The following is a 17807-nucleotide window of genomic DNA, read 5'->3' as shown; positions in this document are numbered from 1 at the left end:
TGACAAGTTCTAGTAAACATTTATTTAATTAGAAGATTGGAAATTTGTCATTCCAGTTTCTTAGCTGAAAAGCTGTAGCTAGCAAAAACAGAGGTATAATTTGGTAAGTATAAAGTGAAATGACAGAAGAAAACAGCAGCTTTGGAAAAAAAACAAATCCAAATTTTCTCTAGCCACAAAGCTATCCTCCTAGATATATAGACAAACAAAACCAAACCAAACTTTCTTCTGGTAACTGACTATTCTGAAGGTGTATTTTTTCCTCCCACTGAAATATGGCATTTCTGCATTGCTTATGCCACACCATGTCACAACCTTAATATTATGCAAGTGCAGCTTCTGATTAAGAGTTCTCTATTCCTGTTTGCATTTTTAACTTCACAACATTACCATCCCCACATAACCTAGTTTTACAGTGACTGAACCTTCTCTTGCACCATATTATCACACACTATTTCATCACCTTTTTCTTTGGCCACTTTCTGCTCAGCTTTAGCTCACATATTGGCTATAGATTCTTGTCCTCCTCGATGTTCCTCCTAGTGGATTTTAGCTTGCTCTCCCCCAAAACTATTTTTACCCTATTCTCAGTGTGCTAAGGAATAGGAACAAAGTACTACTATCAGCTACCTACCACTTGGGGTGATGCAGTTAGCTTGTGGCCGAGCTAAAAACAGAGGGGATAAGAGCAGCATTGGGATTGCTACCCTGAATACAGTTGCTCCTGAGGCTGGATATTGCAAGGTTACTTTCTAGAAAGTTTTAAATCACATACATAAAGGAATGCTGACCTTCAAGGAGGTGCTGTCTTGTTTATACTGCCACATGTCTTCTATCATACACCTCCCCAGGTTAAGTTACATCATTTCCAGCTTGGAAAGCCACTGAAGTGTACACGTCAATACTCAAATGCACAACAGTAAGCAGAGGTCAACAGCCATACCAAATATCTCACTTTCCCTTACACAGATGGGAAGTGGCCTACATAAGAGCATTCTGAAACTGTCTTATCCCATTTTCCATTCTACCTGTGCTTCTATGAGTGAAGAATAAAATTAATTATAAGAGTCCAAAGCATCAAAAAAGTTTTGTCAACATCTGTCACCGCACTAACTTGTATATTCATGGTAGGCAATTTAGTTTCCATGGAGCCCTTTATAGGCAGGCATATTAGTTTCCTTCATCCTCCCCCTCAAAAGAGGCATTCATCTGCTTTTTAAGGCAGTTTAAGCTGATTATCTTTGCGTACTAGTTAAAAAAGATCACTTCTCTTACACTCTTCAAAAATTAAATGTAGAAGCAACTGTTCAAAGTTAAAAGGAAAGACATCTCAAACAAGTGAGCGCTGAAGTGACGGAAGAATGCAGCAGGAAAGGCAGTAACAGCACTGCTGAGACTGCAGCTGTCTAATAGCTAATGGTAGTAAAGAGAAATTTCATATTGCATTAGGAAAGGACCATTTCTCCAGAACTGATGCAAAGAATAAACATCAGTGGAATCTTAGGTGGGATTATAGTATTAATTATTCCAATATATAAGGGGTTTTTTAGGAAAGTGTTTCTGAATAGTAAATTCTGTATCAACATTCTCCTTCACTGATCTCAAAACCACCCAGGCCAAAACACTGCAGCAAGCTTAAACCAAGGTCTGAAGAAAATTACTTTTTCTTCTAAGATTTCAGGTTTTCTCTTTGAGTTCCTTTTTCATTTGGATGACATCCAAATGCTACAATTGTTCATATATAACCCAGGATACAATTCACCCATCAGAGATCTTCTGATGAACCACTGGAAGTGTAAAGCTCAAATTAATAACCCATTCCATTTTCCTGTTATTTCAATTACTCTCTATTCCTCAATTTTATGCACATGACAGACAAATAACATCTATCAAGGACCATAGAGTTGCACAGATTGGTCTGAACTGTGGAAAGCTCTGCAAGGACAGGATCTGAATTTATGAAACACTGACCAGTGCCTGAGCTGGTGGAGACTGAGTAGACTTGCGTAGGTTCTAAGCTAGAAAGGTGATCAAGAGGGTCAGGGAGGGAAAGTTACATCAAAAGGTAACCAAAAAGCTATGAAAAGTAGGGCAATGTTAGATTTAAGTTATGAAACAGAAAAAAGAATTGAGCAAGACAGACCACACAGAGTTTCCATCTGAAATAGTGGAGTAAGGAGGAAATCATTTGCTCCTCATACTTCCCATTTTTCCGCTGAAGTCCTCCCAGCCCATATGACATAAGTCAACCCTCCCTCACTTCTTCCTTTCTAGAAGAAAGGCATGAAACGAGGATAAGAGGCTATTAACCAAAGTCTCAAAGGTTTTACTCATTCTCCCAAAACTCCTATTCATTCCCCTTCCATCCTCCAGTAGGATTTCACTTTCTCTCAGTCCTTTGTTAACTGGATGAGTACTGGAACAGAGCCAGCTGCTGTAGTAGGAGAGCAGCATTACACAATAGCCATAGAACAGGCTCCTTACCTCTTTATTGACAGTCAATGCAACACTAAAGAAATCTACAAGTAATTAAAAAAGAAAGTTTTGGAATTGCAAAGAACTAAGAAGCAAATTTGATTTTAGAGTCCTTTAGAGTTTCAAGTTACACTCCCATGAGATTTTTTCCCATTGAACTACGTTAGGACAACATACCTGCAGCTATAGCTATTAGCTCCTGAGTGTTTAAGTTGACCTCATTTTCACCATACTGTCTGGCACAAAGCTTTTAAAACCTCTCAAAACACCACTCAATGCTTTTGTCATAACTTTATTGAAATACCAGGTACCTGCTATAATACACATTTATTTCTCAACACATTTAAGTAGGTTAAGTTATTGTAAGGTGTCTATAACAGGAAACTCAGCCCCTCAGAGCTGTAGGATTGATCAGCCTCACAGCTAGGAACACACAGGACAATGAAGAACTGTTTTCTGTTATCATAGTCTATAACCAGAGGTCACTTTTACTGCACACCTTGCACAATGCAATTATGGACTAAAGTTTTAATCCATTAATTCTTAAATTGCATTGAAAAAACTGTTCTGGCAAGGAGGCCATTTGGGTAAGACGTATATCCTCCTTCACTATCTTCATCTCAGAACAGAAGATCATTTGAGAGGCTCAGTGTTCAGTGACTTACAGTGGACTACCTTATACAAGCGTGAAAGAATCATTTCAAATGGTCTAAACACTAGCACTTGGTAAAGTTGTGGCACACACCAAAAATGCTTTTTTAATGTGACACTTAAGGTGCTTTTACTTTTAAAATAGCCTACATTCACATTCCCTGGTGAGCCATCAGAAAGGGTACTGCTCTTGTATTGCTTCCCAATGAAATGTTCCCCTTCCTTATCTCTTACACCAACTCTGACATTTCAGACCCCTCATGACTTAATCCAACTTCTCAATGCATGACAAAACTAATCCAGAAAGAAGTCAGGTTATAGCACCACTACCAACAGGTGAGAGGATTCTTCCCCTCTACTCTGCTCTGGTGAGACCCCTCCCCCCTGCAGTGCTGCGTCCAGCTCAGGGGTCCCCAGCACAAGAAGGACATGGAGCTGTTGGAGCGAGTCCAGAGGAGGCCACAGAGATGATGCGAGGGCTGGAGCACCTCTGCTATGGAGACAGGCTGAGAGAGTTGGGGTGGTTCAGCCTGGAGAAGAAAAGGCTCCAGGGAAACCTTAGAGCCCCTTCCAGTCCCTGCAGGGGCTCCAGGAAAGCTGGAGAGGGACTGGTGACAAGGGCAGGGAGTGACAGGCCAAGGGGAATGGCCTGAAGCTGCAGGAGGGGAGATGGAGATGAGATGTGAGGCAGAAATCCTTCCCTGTGAGGGTGCTGAGGCCCTGGCACAGGTTGCCCCGAGAAGCTGTGGCTGCCCCTGGCTCCCTGGCAGTGTTCAAGGCCAGGTTGGATGGGGCTTTGGGCAACCTGGGCTGGTGGAGGGTGTCCCTGCCCATGGCAGGGGAGTAGAACTAGATGGGCTTTGAGGCCCCTTCCAACCCAAACCATTCTATGATTCTATACTCCACAATGCTGTGTATGTTTTGTTTGCAGACCAGGTGTTGTTAAAAAGCATAGCCTGAAAGCAACTGCATGACATTTAGTTTTTATAGAATTTGAGGTAGCTTAAGAATTACGTCAGCACCTGGAGAAGTGACATTTTTCTTTACAAACTATTCAATTAGCCTACTTATCTCAAACTACTTACATATTTATTTCTCAAAGCATTAAGGAGGCTAAGTTTAAATGGCAGAGTTTATAGTTCAAATACAAAATACACTCCAAAAGACCCAATCTGCATTAGAGCCATTAAGCATACAACTGTATCCTGTACCAACAGGAACAGAAGTTGTCTTGAGGTATAATACACACAGCAATAATATTTCTGCCAGCACCTGTGAACTCAGGGATGAAGAGCTAGTCTCTTCCAACCAACCGTGGCAGGGGATATGTTTGATCACAGCATTAGTACGTAAGTTAGTTAATTCAATACAAGAAAAGCGTGAGTTCAAGCATCTCTTTACTGGTACATGCAAAACAATCCTGGTAACACAACTGAACCACATAATCATATTCAAAGAGCTGCCCTAAGTAGACAGCCATCTTTATTTAGTCATGAGACCCCTTTTTATGAAGTGACCACCTAAATTTCACATTTCAGGAGTTAATCAAGGATCAGGCTAGCTTTTCTAGGGTCATTAACAGCTGTTTTCTAGAGGGCAGTCCAAATACTTGTTTGGGCATCATCCACAAGACTGCCAAGGCATCAACAGCACCCACTATTCAACCAGCCACTTAAGATGTGTAAATACTGTAAGGTGTGTTGGTTTTGCATGGCAAGGTTTTGGTAGCAGGGGGGCTACAGGGGTGGCTTCTGTGAGAAGCTGCTAGAAGCTTCCCCTGTGTCTGACAGAGCCAATGCCAGCCGGCTACAAGATGGACCCGCCACTGGCCAAGGCCAAGCCAATCAGCGCCTCTGTGATAACATATTTAAGAAAGAGAAAAACAGTTAGAGAGTGCTTTTGCAGCCAGAGAGAGGAGTGAGAAGATGTAAGAACATCTGCAGACACCAAGGTCAGTGCAGAAGGAGGGGCAGGAGGTGCTCCAGGCGCCAGAGCAAGATCCCCCTGCAGCCCGTGGTGAAGACCATGGTGAAGCAGGCTGTCCCCCTGCAGCCCATGGAGGAAGGATGAGGGGGTGTAGAGATTCCACCTGCAGCCCGTGGAGGACCCCACGCCGGAGCAGGTGGAGGCACCTGAAGGAGGCTGTGACCCCATGGGAAGCCCGTGCTGGAGCAAGCTCCTGGCAGGACCTGTGGATCCGTGGAGAGAGGAGCCCACGCCAGAGCAGGTTTGCTGGCAGGACTTGTGACCCTGTGGGGGACCCACGCTGGAGCAGTTTGCTCCTGAAGGTCTGCACCCCGTGGAGGAGACTCACGTTGGAGAAGGTCGTGAAGGACTGTCTCCTGTGAGAGGGACCCCACGCTGGAGTGGGGGAACGATGAGTCCTCCCCCTGAGGATGAAGAAGCAGCAGAAACACCGCATGATGAACTGACCGTAACCCCCACTCCCCGTCCCCCTGTGCCACTGCGGGGGGCGGAGGTTGAAGCCGGGAGTGAAGTTGAGCCCGGGAAGATGGGAGGGGTGGGGGGAGGTGTTTTTTAAGATTTGGTTTTATTTCTCATTCCTCTACTCTGTTTTGCTTAGTAATAAATAAGATGAATTCCCTCTCTAAGTTCGGTCTGTTTTGCTCGTGATGATAATTAGAGAATGATCTCTCCCTGTCCTTATCTCGACCCATAAGTTTTTTTTCGTTGTACTTTTCTCCCCTGTCTAATGAAAGAGGGGAGTGATAGAGCGGCTCTGGTGGGCACCTGGCCCTCAGCCAGGATCAACCCATCACATAAGGCAAAAGTCAAATTTCATATGAAGAGATAAAACCACGTCTGCTTGTGCATGAGAAGGAGACCAGCAAGGGCTGGGTGAGGAAACACTAGCAGCAGGGTAAGCGTAAGGAATTTTCAACTAGCTCCTATTTAAACAGCAAGTTCCAGTTTAAAGCCAGCCACATGATTTACTGGACCAGGTTACGCCCCTCCTTACATTTGAAGGGCTAACCCCTTCCAGACTAGAACAAACAGGTTATTGCATCAATCCATTTCCAGTTTGGAGAAGTTGAAACTTTCAGCGGTCTGCTCTGTTACTAGTCAAGTTTTCTACAGCAGGAGAGAAGACTCACACTAGCATTGCCCTTCAGCTAGGCACAGCAGTGAAGAGCTTAGGCTCCCTACACGTATTAAGACATACACAGAACTCAGATGCCTTCCCCAGTTAAGGAGCCTTCCTATGTTTAGATCACAAGGGACAAACTGGTCTGGCTAATCCACCAGCACACTGCCTCCAAGAAACCTGCTACTTCATGTCCTTTCTTTGGTCAGCTGATTCAATTCACTAAAGCTAGGAGGAAGAGCAAATATCTTTTCTCCTATAGTTAAATCACTTCAGTATCTTCCAAACACCAAGACAGTTGTTTACTGCCATCTTTTTCCATTCATGGAAAGTCACAGTTAACTTTCAGAATTAGGAAGTGTAACAGGCAAAATACTATTTTCCACTTGCACTTAAGTAAGACCTGGAGATGGGACTCCACAACTAAAAGGCAAAGAAAGTCTTAAAAATGGTCCTACAAACATATGCAGAAAAAGAACACTGAGACACTTGCACATCAAACTACAGTGAGGAGCTCTGAACAGCCAAGACTGCATCTTGCTTGAGAGTAGAATTAAATACCAAGGATTTAAGCAGCATTTTTACCAGCCCTTCTTTGATGTGGGAGACAGGAGGCACAGGAAGTAGTCTTGCATCTCTTAAGATTGCCAAAAGATTTGAAGCTAGTCTTAATGTGTTTCAATTTCCATAACTAGTTTTGAAGATCAATTATATACATTATGAGTATCTAGTATTAAGTACAGAGGTCTTCAAGAGACAAGTTAGTTTTGTCACACTGCAAAATCTATTCCTCCAAAGGCACAGCAGGCATGTTTTAGAACCTGTTGGTTCTATTAGGTAAATTTTCTTCAGCTTACTCATTGTTAAGTCCAGTAGCCCTCCAGCTACTAAACCAAGTTAGTATGCTATGCAACCAGCTTGTTCAAATCTTGAATGTGTCAAAGGCAAGAACAATTACAATTTCTAAAGTCATGTTTCCAGGCTACCCAGGGAGGTTGAGTTCAGTCAGGACAACTCCAAGATCTTTTCTCTATGTAAGAACTTCCCTACTACTGTAAGTATACAAGTGTGTCAGCTTATACTGAAGTTGTACACACATTCAGAGCCAGGAAAGAATTTACTTGGATTAGCAGAATATGCTTATTCTAAAAACTAAATGGCATGAAGCCAAAGTTAAATATATTTAAGCATTTCAGAGAGGCACCAAAGAAGGTTTTGTGGTTGGTTTTAAGGCACATACGTATATGAAAATACTGAGTTTCAGTTAGAATTGAAATTTAGTTCTGCAATAGACTGCAACTCTGCTAGTCAAACAAGGTTTGACATATCTCCAGTTAATATTTACTACCCACAGACAGACTGTCCCCTCCTCCCTCTTATATTTAAAGTTAAAAAACCATTGAGCAAAATGTTCAAGTTTCCTTAGAAGGACAGCAGCAGATATTTGCCTTATGTGCAAAAAGGAATCAAACCTATATGGTAACTATATCTCCTTTGAAATCACTATTTCAATGGCAAGATCAACAAACAAGAATGAGTTTCTCTAGGGAACATGAAGATTTAAGTTGAGATGTCCTACCTGCTCACTTAGATCAACCCACACTAAGTTCTCTATAGCTGACTAGTTTTTACCAAAAGAAGTATTACTCTAGTATCCTATTTTATACTAAATGCCCTTTCAAAAAAGCATGACAAATTAGTAATGCAAGATAGTAACAAGAGTCTCTATACATAGGCAAATGCATTCCTAGAACAATTCAAAACTAGAAGCACTTAATCTGCAGCAACCTTTGGTTCTAGTGTTGAACTGTATAGGAATACATTTGCCTACGTATACAGACACTTATGTCCTGGTGAACTCTAATTGGACTATCCAGAACACACTTTTCCTCAAAATTTGGTTTAGTGTGGCTTCATTCAAGTCAGGCAAACCCTGATTTAAAAGCTCTCACTGATTTTCCCCTAGAGAAAAAACTCATTCATATTGGTAGATATAACAAACCCTGAGTAGGAAGAACACTAATAATACAAAGAACATAAGTCATTTAAGTGTTACCCTTTAGAGAACATTCGCTCCTTCCCTGTATGACTCAAAACAAACCTAGTTCACAAAAAAAGACTTGGTTGTAATTAAGAGATAAATCACCACTTTAAACAAAAAAGTTTGGGCTCTTCAGCAAGTTACCTAAGCACAATCTTTCCCACGGGCACTGTAGAAGCAAGTGCAGTTCAACAGCTAATTCTGTTATTGATGCATCATGTAAGGTAATTTCCATTTTAAATAGGGTTTAATTTCAGATTTTGAGAGATGTACATCAGTATGCAGCTTCAGTTATGCACTTTTTGTTTTGCATTTGAATTATCAGCCAGCAAAATGTAACCTTCCCTTAAAGAAATATAAAAAAAAATTTTATATCCTTACAGTAAATTTAGCATGTCCCCTTCAAGTTGTATGTTATAAAGACATGCAAGAACATGTGCATATTAGTCCACAAGCTTGCTTAAAGATATGAAAATAGCGTAAGTTACACATTTGTAACACTTGAATTCTTACCTGTGACTTGCAGATGTCAAGCTTCAATTGAATGCACAGAAGCAGCACTTCACAGTAAAAATTAAGATCAACTAAATTAGTCTATTTTTATTCTTTATTCTTCAATCTGAAGTACCATCAGGTAGCCAACTTAGTTGAAAGCCAAGTCTGAACTTACTGAACATAAGCTCAGAGACATCCATCTTAAACCCATGAGAATAAGATACTCAAGTTGCATTTCCTTAGATTCAAAATGGAAATCCAGAAAGTTTTGGCAAAAGAGTAGATACAACATAAATAAGGAGCGATAAGAGGTTTAGTACTAAAGTTTTGGGTCCTAATTTACTGCTTCGCCCCTGATGAAATTAAATAGCAAAACTCCCTGACCTCAATTGGCAAAGTCTTGTTTCATAACACACAAGCAGGATGAAGCTGCTTACAACATATGAACACAATACTGAGAGTCAGTTTGCTCAGGTACTCAAGGATCTCCTTAAAGATCTTATGAGGTGTCAACCTTGGTCAGAGTCCAAACCAAAAAAGGGCAGGAATTTCTTTTCCTTCCCGTAACTATAAAAATAAAAGCTGCCTCCAGGAAAGCTTGCCATCATGTCCAGGAGGACTGAACTTCAGAAGGAAAGCTTTCTGTGAACAAGACTCAAATTCAACACCAGAGGCTGTTCACAGTCACAGGAACAAGATTCAATATTCAATTACAAAAAACCAGATGTTACTTCTGCCCCTTTAAGTCCAAACAGGACAGCATAAAGAACCAGCATAGATACACATGCAAAAATATTCAGAACAATTTGAGTTGAACAGGACAACAGAACATCAGTTAGTCCAAGCCCCTACTTAACAGTTCCAATTAGATCAAGTTGCTCAAAGACTTGTCTAGACGAGGTTTGAATGTCACCAAGCATATTCTTTCTAGACAACCTGTTCTAATATTAAGGTTGGAATCTTAAACTAAGTTCAGAAAAACACTCACAGGCAAAGGAAGTCTTCGCACCAAGCAGAAACAGGGAAAACAAGGATAAGAACAATGTTCAGAATACTTAAGTTAACCCCAGTTTTATTGTAAGCCTTTATTTCAAGAGGTTATGCAGTTTCTGTAACACAAATCTATATGTGAAGACAAATCTAGAAATAAATGCTCAGTGCTGAGATGAAAAAGCATTTGTAATTTAGATAAATAACAGCTCACTGTAGGAACAACCTCAGTATTCAGGCCTTGTATTTCTGAAAGAGCTTGCATACAGTTTTGTTCATCTAGATTCAAATGCCAAAAATAGCCAAACTCCTTTCCTGGATGAAAGGTTATATCTTTATGTAGGAAAGCTTACTTGGCAAGCTTAAATTAGTCTGTCAACCAAGTACCAGGATCCAAAGCATGTATGTTTTAATAAAAGTACCACATCTGTGTCAGTTTGTAAATATAACATCTCTGCATCACTTTTGGGTCCAGCTGACAGAGCTGTTTTGAAAGTCTCCCCTGATGATAGAGGCTTCCAGAACAACCAATGAAATCCACAAAGCAGCACTTACAGCCAAAATTCTGTGTTCAGTCTGAACAACTTCAAGCTTGACATGAACTGAAGAATTTTTTTTCCCCAGTTACCATTACCATGGGTGCTGAGAAACAGACCTTCCAAGAACAGGTAAGAAACAATGGCCTGTTTCAGTATTTTACTATTTCACATGTAACAGCTCAAAGTCAGAGCACTGGTGTGTAAATGCTCCTGTAAGAAATCCTTGACAGGGCAGGCACGCTTTGGTGATGGATTTTTGGACTAGGTTGTTACATACAGTTGCACAATAAAGTAAATAAGGGAGGCAAAGCTGATAGTCTGAGACCCATGTATTAATGACACAGCAATATTTTCACTACTCACATATGCCATGGAAATCAACTTGGAATTGCATCTTAAGGTGCCTATATATAAAAAGCATTGAGTGAAGAATTACACATCAGGAAATGCAAGCGCTATGATCACCTGCAAAGCTTTAGTTCAGCTTCTCTTGGAATATGATCCCCTAATTCCCTTTTCCCCCATAAACTCCCATCCTCACTCAGTGAACTAGATGGAAAATACACCCTGAAATCTTCATAATAGTCATTTTTATTAAACCTCGTAGTCAGTGTGGAGTTCCAAATCAAGTCGAACTGTTCTACACTGCTCATTTTATAGCACCTCTTCTGTTAAAGATCCACAGTGCTTACCACAGTTTTCACACTGTCCCATATGGTTAAATGGTAGTAATGTATTTTTAAAAGGTTGAAAAACTCAGCATTCAAGGCTTCAGAAGGATCTTCTCATTTTGGTACCCAAAACAAATGCCTAAAGTTAGTTCTTCAAATACTCCTAATTTTTAGAGTATTGTGCTCTGTATTTATGAAACACAGCTCCACTAGCTGGGGGTCTGAGCTGCAGAGATGAGCACTCAGGCCTGGAGTTGCATACTTAACACCAAAACCGTAACTCTACACACTCGTAAAAGTTTCCAGAAACTTCCCAGCCAGCACCACAACCCGCAACAGGGCAGGGACACATCTAGTTCTCCAGGATGGCAGTTGCCTGACTCACCAGACCAGCACCTAGAACCTCTTCCCCAATAAAGTCACTACTCCCTCACCCCATGCCTCTACAAATACCAGGTAATTTAAGACCATCTTGGGCCACCTGGAAGTTCTGGATTTCTTCAGGTGTCCAAGGCTACTGCAGCCTCTGCTTAAAACAATCTCATTTATTACCTGTGGGGATGAACTCCCAATGCCAGCACACTCACAGCAACAGTCAAAAGATCAGACAGTTTGTTAAGCATTTGAACATCCAAACATCATTCCTCCCACAAACAGCTTAATCTGATTATATTAGTTTATTGGCTCAATTGCACAGCACAGCTAAACCTCTTTTGGAGGGAGATGAACTCCTCAGTAAGCCTTCAGAATAGAACAGTACTCACATTTGGTATAGTAACTCAATCAGCCACAGCCATATTTATCAGGAAGCCCAGGTCATCAAGAACCCACATTAGAGCCAAAATGAGTCAATATACCTAATTCCCACAACCTCCTTTAAAATGGTCAGCCCCAAAGCTAGGGGTAGAGCTGTCCAGTTTTATTTTGAATATAATGTTAGTGAAAATCCCTTAGAAAATTAGGTAACCTTTCTCCCCTTTAAAGTTTTCTTGCAGAGTAGCATATGGCAGTTTAAGCTGATAAAACTGCATAGATGAGGGGGAAAGCGTGTGACACTAATATTTAAGGGATATTTAAGTTTTACATATGCTCAAGCTACGTTAATGTTAAAACTAGAAACCCAACAAGGTTCAACAGGCTCTTGTACCAAAGTTTTTACACAAATCAAGAGCAGCTGTCCTCCACCAAGATGCTTTTCCCTCCATAGGCTTTCATTGCTGCAGGCCCCCCAGTTTATTTGCTGGGATCCCACACCCGCCCTGAAGCACTTCAATGCTGGGCTGAACATCCCCTTTCTATACAGCCATTCAACCAGGTACAGGATGACCTTCATCTGGCTTTGGGCACTAGTTATTTCTCCAACAACTCAAGAAGCAGGCTGTTTTCTTTAAACCATTAAAGAAAAACTATTAAATCAGTTTTAAAGTCAGTACATATAATACACCACATGCCACCTGCCTCAGTGAGGCATCACTGCCATAGCTTTAATTCTTGTTTATCTTATCAAAAAGATGTCAGAAGTCTTATGCAAGTTCACCTCTAACATACTTGTTATCCTCTTAGGAGCCATTGAATGAAATGTGAGTTAATGAATAACACAGTAGGAGTTATTTCATTATCCCCATGGTGAAAGAGAACCATCTAATTCTTGGCTATGATGTCAGACTTGAGAACCAGCCAGTGATACTTACTCAGGCTTCCACTGCTCAATCAACTGCTACACCAGTGGTGTTCCTAGTGAAAGGTTTGCAGACTGCACTGACAGCTCAAGCAAGACTGCCAGGGCATGAAGCAAAGCTACTCTGATAGCAGCCTTAGGAAGAATTAAAACAGCAAGAGCGAGGCACTGAAACTTGTCATTTTGCTTCCACCAAAGGGAGGACAGGAGGGGGAGGTTCTTAGTAGCACACATTCAATGTATATGCCTTGCACAGGTATGGAAATCAATGCAGCAATAGCATATCAGCTCTTCACATTTTCCTCCTGCCTTACCTCCACTTTTACAGAGTCACAACCCCCCTCCAAGTTACCATGTGTCTCTGGTACTACCCAAGTCAGCCTGGCTACTGAACCCCATCAGAAACCCAAGACACTTAACGGAAGTCTGAAGAGAGGTATAGATCCTCCATCAGTCATTGGCAATCCCGTCTTCTAGCATTCAAGGCCACCTCACTTCCACTTGGAGTTAAACTAATGCTTTTTTCACTACAGAACCTGATGTCTTATGACTTCAGGTAGATGTTCACTTCCCTGTGAAATACACACCCATCTCCTGTTAGTATGGGTAACAAGGAGGACAACTGCAAGACAGACTTCCTCAGCCTACTAAAGTCCTCCTTCAAGACATTTGCCTGCAATAAAATGCCAGCTTTAGATTGCCTGAAAAGTTTGTATGTTTAAAAGACTGTCTACTTCTGCCTGGCAGATCAGGCAGTTTAAGCCTGTGTTTAGAGAGATGGTGTTTTACTGATTTCGTAACCATGGAAGTCCATCCTCACTGACACCAGGACAGCTATGCTAGGCAGTGCCCTTCAGATAGGTTGACTCAGGGGATACATGTTCCTTCCTGTCCAGAACACCCCATACTTCCTTTAAATTACGCAGTCAGGAGCAAGGTCAGAGACAAGAAAGCAGCAGACGCTTGAACAGTTCATACCAATGCGTTACAGAGGCTTGCAAGCATTACTTACCAGGTATTCCCCCCTCTAACAACTTGACTGATGAATAAACTAGTACAGGAGCAAGTAAAAACTTCAATAAGATAAAACCAGAAAGCCTGGGATACCAGAGCTAGAAGATGGACTTCTCATGCAGATGGAAAAAGAGAACCATCTTCCCGACATGTCATACTCAAAGAGTCCAACACCAGCTTTGCAAGCAGTTTTCTCTACACAGGCTGCAGAAACTGAGATGCACTCCTTTGAAGGAGTCAGATTTTCCTATAACCTGCAGCTCACGGTCACTTCTGAACAGCCACACATTACTGAGCTTGCATAACACAAAGCAAAGGATAGTTGTACTACAAATCATACTTCAAGAAACACTATCTTCAATCCTAGCATGTGCTGTTTTGTCATTCTCACATGAGTGTGCACATGTAAGATGCATTCATATTGAAGCTCTGGCATCACAATTACTCTGCCAAGAATGCAATGCTGAAGTATATTTAGAATGGTTCTGTTAATACAATAGCTAGCTTCCATAATGCCATTAAGGTATCCTAGACTCTAAAGCCACCAGTGTTCTATAAGCACTCATCTGAAATTCTTCAATAATTGCTCAAAAATACCTGTACTGAAGATACAATACAAATCCCATGACAGCATCAGTAAAATTGATAGATAATTCAGTAAGATAACTATCAAAAGGTGGCTTTGGGGCAAGTTTCCACCATACTAGAAGCTTCTGAATGGTATGGAACAACATCTCACTGCATGTGAAGAGCATCCGCACTGCCTGAGCCTTTGAGTCATCATCTCCACACACGCTTACTGCCAAGCAGAAAGTCCCGAGGTGCTTACCCAGCAGTTAGTGCCCATCCACCTATCAGCTGATCAGCAGAGCATACAGCTGTGCTTCAGCTGGAAATCCATGCCTAAAAGTAAGCACAATAGAGTGAAGTAAGAAAGAAGTTTGAGATGCAATTTAAGAGGGTAATGGGATGGAACTGATGCCATCACTTGTGAGGCTGGAAGCCTTAACAATTCTGACTTGTACAGTGATATTGCTTTAAGTTTAATCACATGCTTACATTCCCCACCAAGTCAGAGCTGTCCTTACACAAGGCATCAAGACCAAGTTCTTCAGAGCTTTTCAGTGGGGTCTTAAGAGGCTGTATCTATACTATTTCTACAGCAGTGTTGGTTAACCAAGTTTTCACACCAAGAAAACTGCCAAAGCCATCTGCAGACAAAAAAAGATTAGTCTTTACCAGAAGCATCCTTAGTGTCATGTCCATACCAGCTGTACACAAAAACCTAAAGTAAGACTCTCCTCACCTAAAGCCATATTTTCTCTGACCTTGTCTCTAAAAAGGCCCACATCCTATCACACAGTGAGCAGTTCTTATTTTGGACACCCACTCCAGGAGACAGGCACATGCTCAATTCAGCTGTGTGGTTTGGTGGGCACAGAGGACAGCAATATCCAAGTGTCCTTAATTGTACAGTTTCCAGCTTAAACACATCTAGACAGAATCACTAGAAGGAAGTAAACAATGTCATCCAGACTGTCTGTAGAAGCATCAGTAATTAAAAATGTACGTGCACATCATGTTCTTTGGTGTTCAAATGTGAAGAACAAGCAGCTCAGACATTCCCTATACGAACATAAAACAGCTGTTATCCTCAACAGCTGTAAAGCCACTACAATTCTTCCTACACACCCCAAGCTTTTTCCTAGTACTAAGTAACTGCCTAAAGTCAGAGTCAGTTATGAAGTCATTCTACCACCACTGTTTTCTCAAAGCTTAAAAATTAAATCAAGTATTCCACTACTGGAATTTTCATTACCAGGAAGCTGCAATAATGCTTATTGCATTACAGTTATTGGTTTGTTCTCCCAATATGATAATCAGTTCAATGCTTTGAGTTTATTATTGCTTAACTAAGGTAAATGCAATCAGAAACCTAAAAAGCATGAAATAAACAGTAGGAAACCAAGCTCAACTAAAAGATAAACTGAATACTTCGTGATTGCCTGCAAGTGTCAGGGAAGTTCTCAGACAGCTCTAATATGCATGAGAAATTTAAAGCTCTGATGATTAGAGCATCAGAAAACAGCCACATGAAAATTACACAGCAAGGTAAAGACTCAGACTTTTTACTGTATCTAAAAAATCAGGATTAGCAATAAAGAAAGGATTATCATTATATATAAAGAAAGAACTAGAACACAGATGCAATCTTTCCAGGTTTCCATAATACTCCTCTCATTCGATTGAAGGGAAGGAGATACAGCATCAAGGATTTGATGGAAGGCAGCAGTAAGTCAGCCCTGGCACAGCCTTCTCTTACAGAAGGGCTACCAGTTGCCAGAGAAGTTTCACTGCCTTATGCTGACGAGGTTGAACTCGGAGCTGTTCAAACAAGCACCTCATTTGAAATTGCCAGTATGAGATCTTCAACCTATAGATGAAAGCCTTTGAACTTAAGACAGTGGAAGTGACTTCTACAAAACAATGAGCTTTGCACAGCAAGAGCAGCATGCTGAGAAAATAAGTGAACAGACAACTAGAAAGAGTGATTCAAGCATCAATCTTCCAGAGAATAGCCAGGACAAAGTGCTTTTTGTTTCTGCCTTTGAGATCTTGACAAATCAAAAATAGATTAAGTGTGCTAGTAGACTAGCTTCTACCTCACAGGCTGATACACGATCTCATGGAAGAGATCTGCCAATACTCTGAAGTAACTTACACCAGAACAAACACAGCAATGCATATGTTCTGTTTGCCTTGTGAGAAGTTTGAAGGAAATCATGCTTTTTTCAGCATTACGGTAAGCTGACAGGTAACCATTTTGCTTACAGTCAAGATAAAATAAAGCCTCAGAAAAAAGAGCTGCAGGTCCCAACTGTACAAGTATTAAACAACATGAATAACAATTTTTAGCCTTGTTAGAACCAGGAGGAATACCTGCTGGAATACAGTTACCAATGAAGGCTTAGTGCCTCTAGGAACAGGCTCCGAAATACATACATTTCCCTTTTGTACATTTTTCATATAACCTTGCTAAGTTCACCAGCATTTTTTTTTTCCAGCTCAGTGACGAAAACAGAGTTACTGAGTAACTTTCCAGCATGAAGTTTCAGTGCATTAGTTTTTCACTACTGAATTAAATACGTAGACACCTCAGCAGCCACAAATCCAATAACCCACTACTCCATAACCCACAAGTACTAAGCACATTTTATCTGTGGAAAACACACAAGCATTTATCAAGTAACATATCAAATCTTACCACAATACTAACCAAAACCCAGCAATTCAACTGTTTCAGTTAACAATTAATAAAAGAGTTCTGAGAAAAAGGAATGCATCTGCTTCTACTTCCTACATAAATCTTGAGTAGAACTTGAGTGGCACCACAGGTACACAACCCAGTGCCAGCCAGCAGTTGAGGCAAACCCTAGGAGAGCTGCATGTTCTGCACGTGACAGAGGTGGGAGGCTGAGATACAGAACAGTTTCAGGAGTTGCATTTTTTGAGGAATAATTTGAAATCAGTAGTAGTGTACATGCTACCCTTTCAGCATGTAGGCCTTCCTGTACCAGAAGTTCAACCCAACATCCCAGTGCTGTAAGGCAGACAGTATCCATAGCTCCGGAGTCGCACGATCCACAAAGCAGCCCTATTACTCTGCACCTATCCTAGGCTAAGCACACTAGCAATGCTCTGCCTGGGGAAGGCTGTTGTAAACCAGCAACTTTCAGATAGGGAGCATTTTACCTACAGAAGCAAAATAAAGCACTGCAGAACCACTTGTTAACTGCTTTACTTGCAGCAACCCTGATCTAGAAGCAGAAACAGCAATGGGCTGACTCAACACTGAAACAAAGGTTAAATGGCAGGTTTCTACCTCAAATCTGTCCGTTGCACTTGTGACAAGGAATTAAAACATTGGAAAGAAGAGAAAGAACCACATTTGAGTTATGAACTTAACTCACCTTAACTCCCATCCCACCAGCTCAGTACGAGCAACATTTCTGTGAAAACTTTACACCAAGCTACCTCAAAATACTAAAAAAGGATATAATCCAAGCCTACTGTTTTGCACAAAAAAAATTCTGCTATTTCTCCCTTTGAAAATTCAGTGATGCTTGAAAGTAGGGCAAACCTTAGC

General features: G+C 41.1%; 1 protein-coding gene across 16 annotated transcripts in view; it reads right to left on the bottom strand.

Moving 5' to 3' along the window:
- The window catches only part of MTMR3 (myotubularin related protein 3), an 85639-nt gene that overhangs the window by 55059 nt on the left and 12773 nt on the right, over positions 1 to 17807 (bottom strand). For 8 of the 16 annotated variants that reach the window (XM_075769289.1, XM_075769286.1, XM_075769280.1 and 5 more), the window contains one exon: positions 14490 to 14563. The exons of the other annotated variants lie outside the window; for them this stretch is intronic. In XM_075769289.1, coding sequence (XP_075625404.1) covers positions 14490 to 14507 — 18 coding nt within the window. In that variant the 5' untranslated portion in view covers positions 14508 to 14563. The remainder of the gene's footprint in view (positions 1 to 14489; positions 14564 to 17807) is intronic. 16 annotated transcript variants of the gene reach the window in all.

This window comes from Balearica regulorum, chromosome 17 (assembly GCF_011004875.1).
Source record: "Balearica regulorum gibbericeps isolate bBalReg1 chromosome 17, bBalReg1.pri, whole genome shotgun sequence".
Classification (NCBI taxonomy): domain Eukaryota; kingdom Metazoa; phylum Chordata; class Aves; order Gruiformes; family Gruidae; genus Balearica; species Balearica regulorum.
Note: the sequence above shows the minus strand (reverse complement) of the source record. Positions and strands in the feature narration are given on the sequence as shown.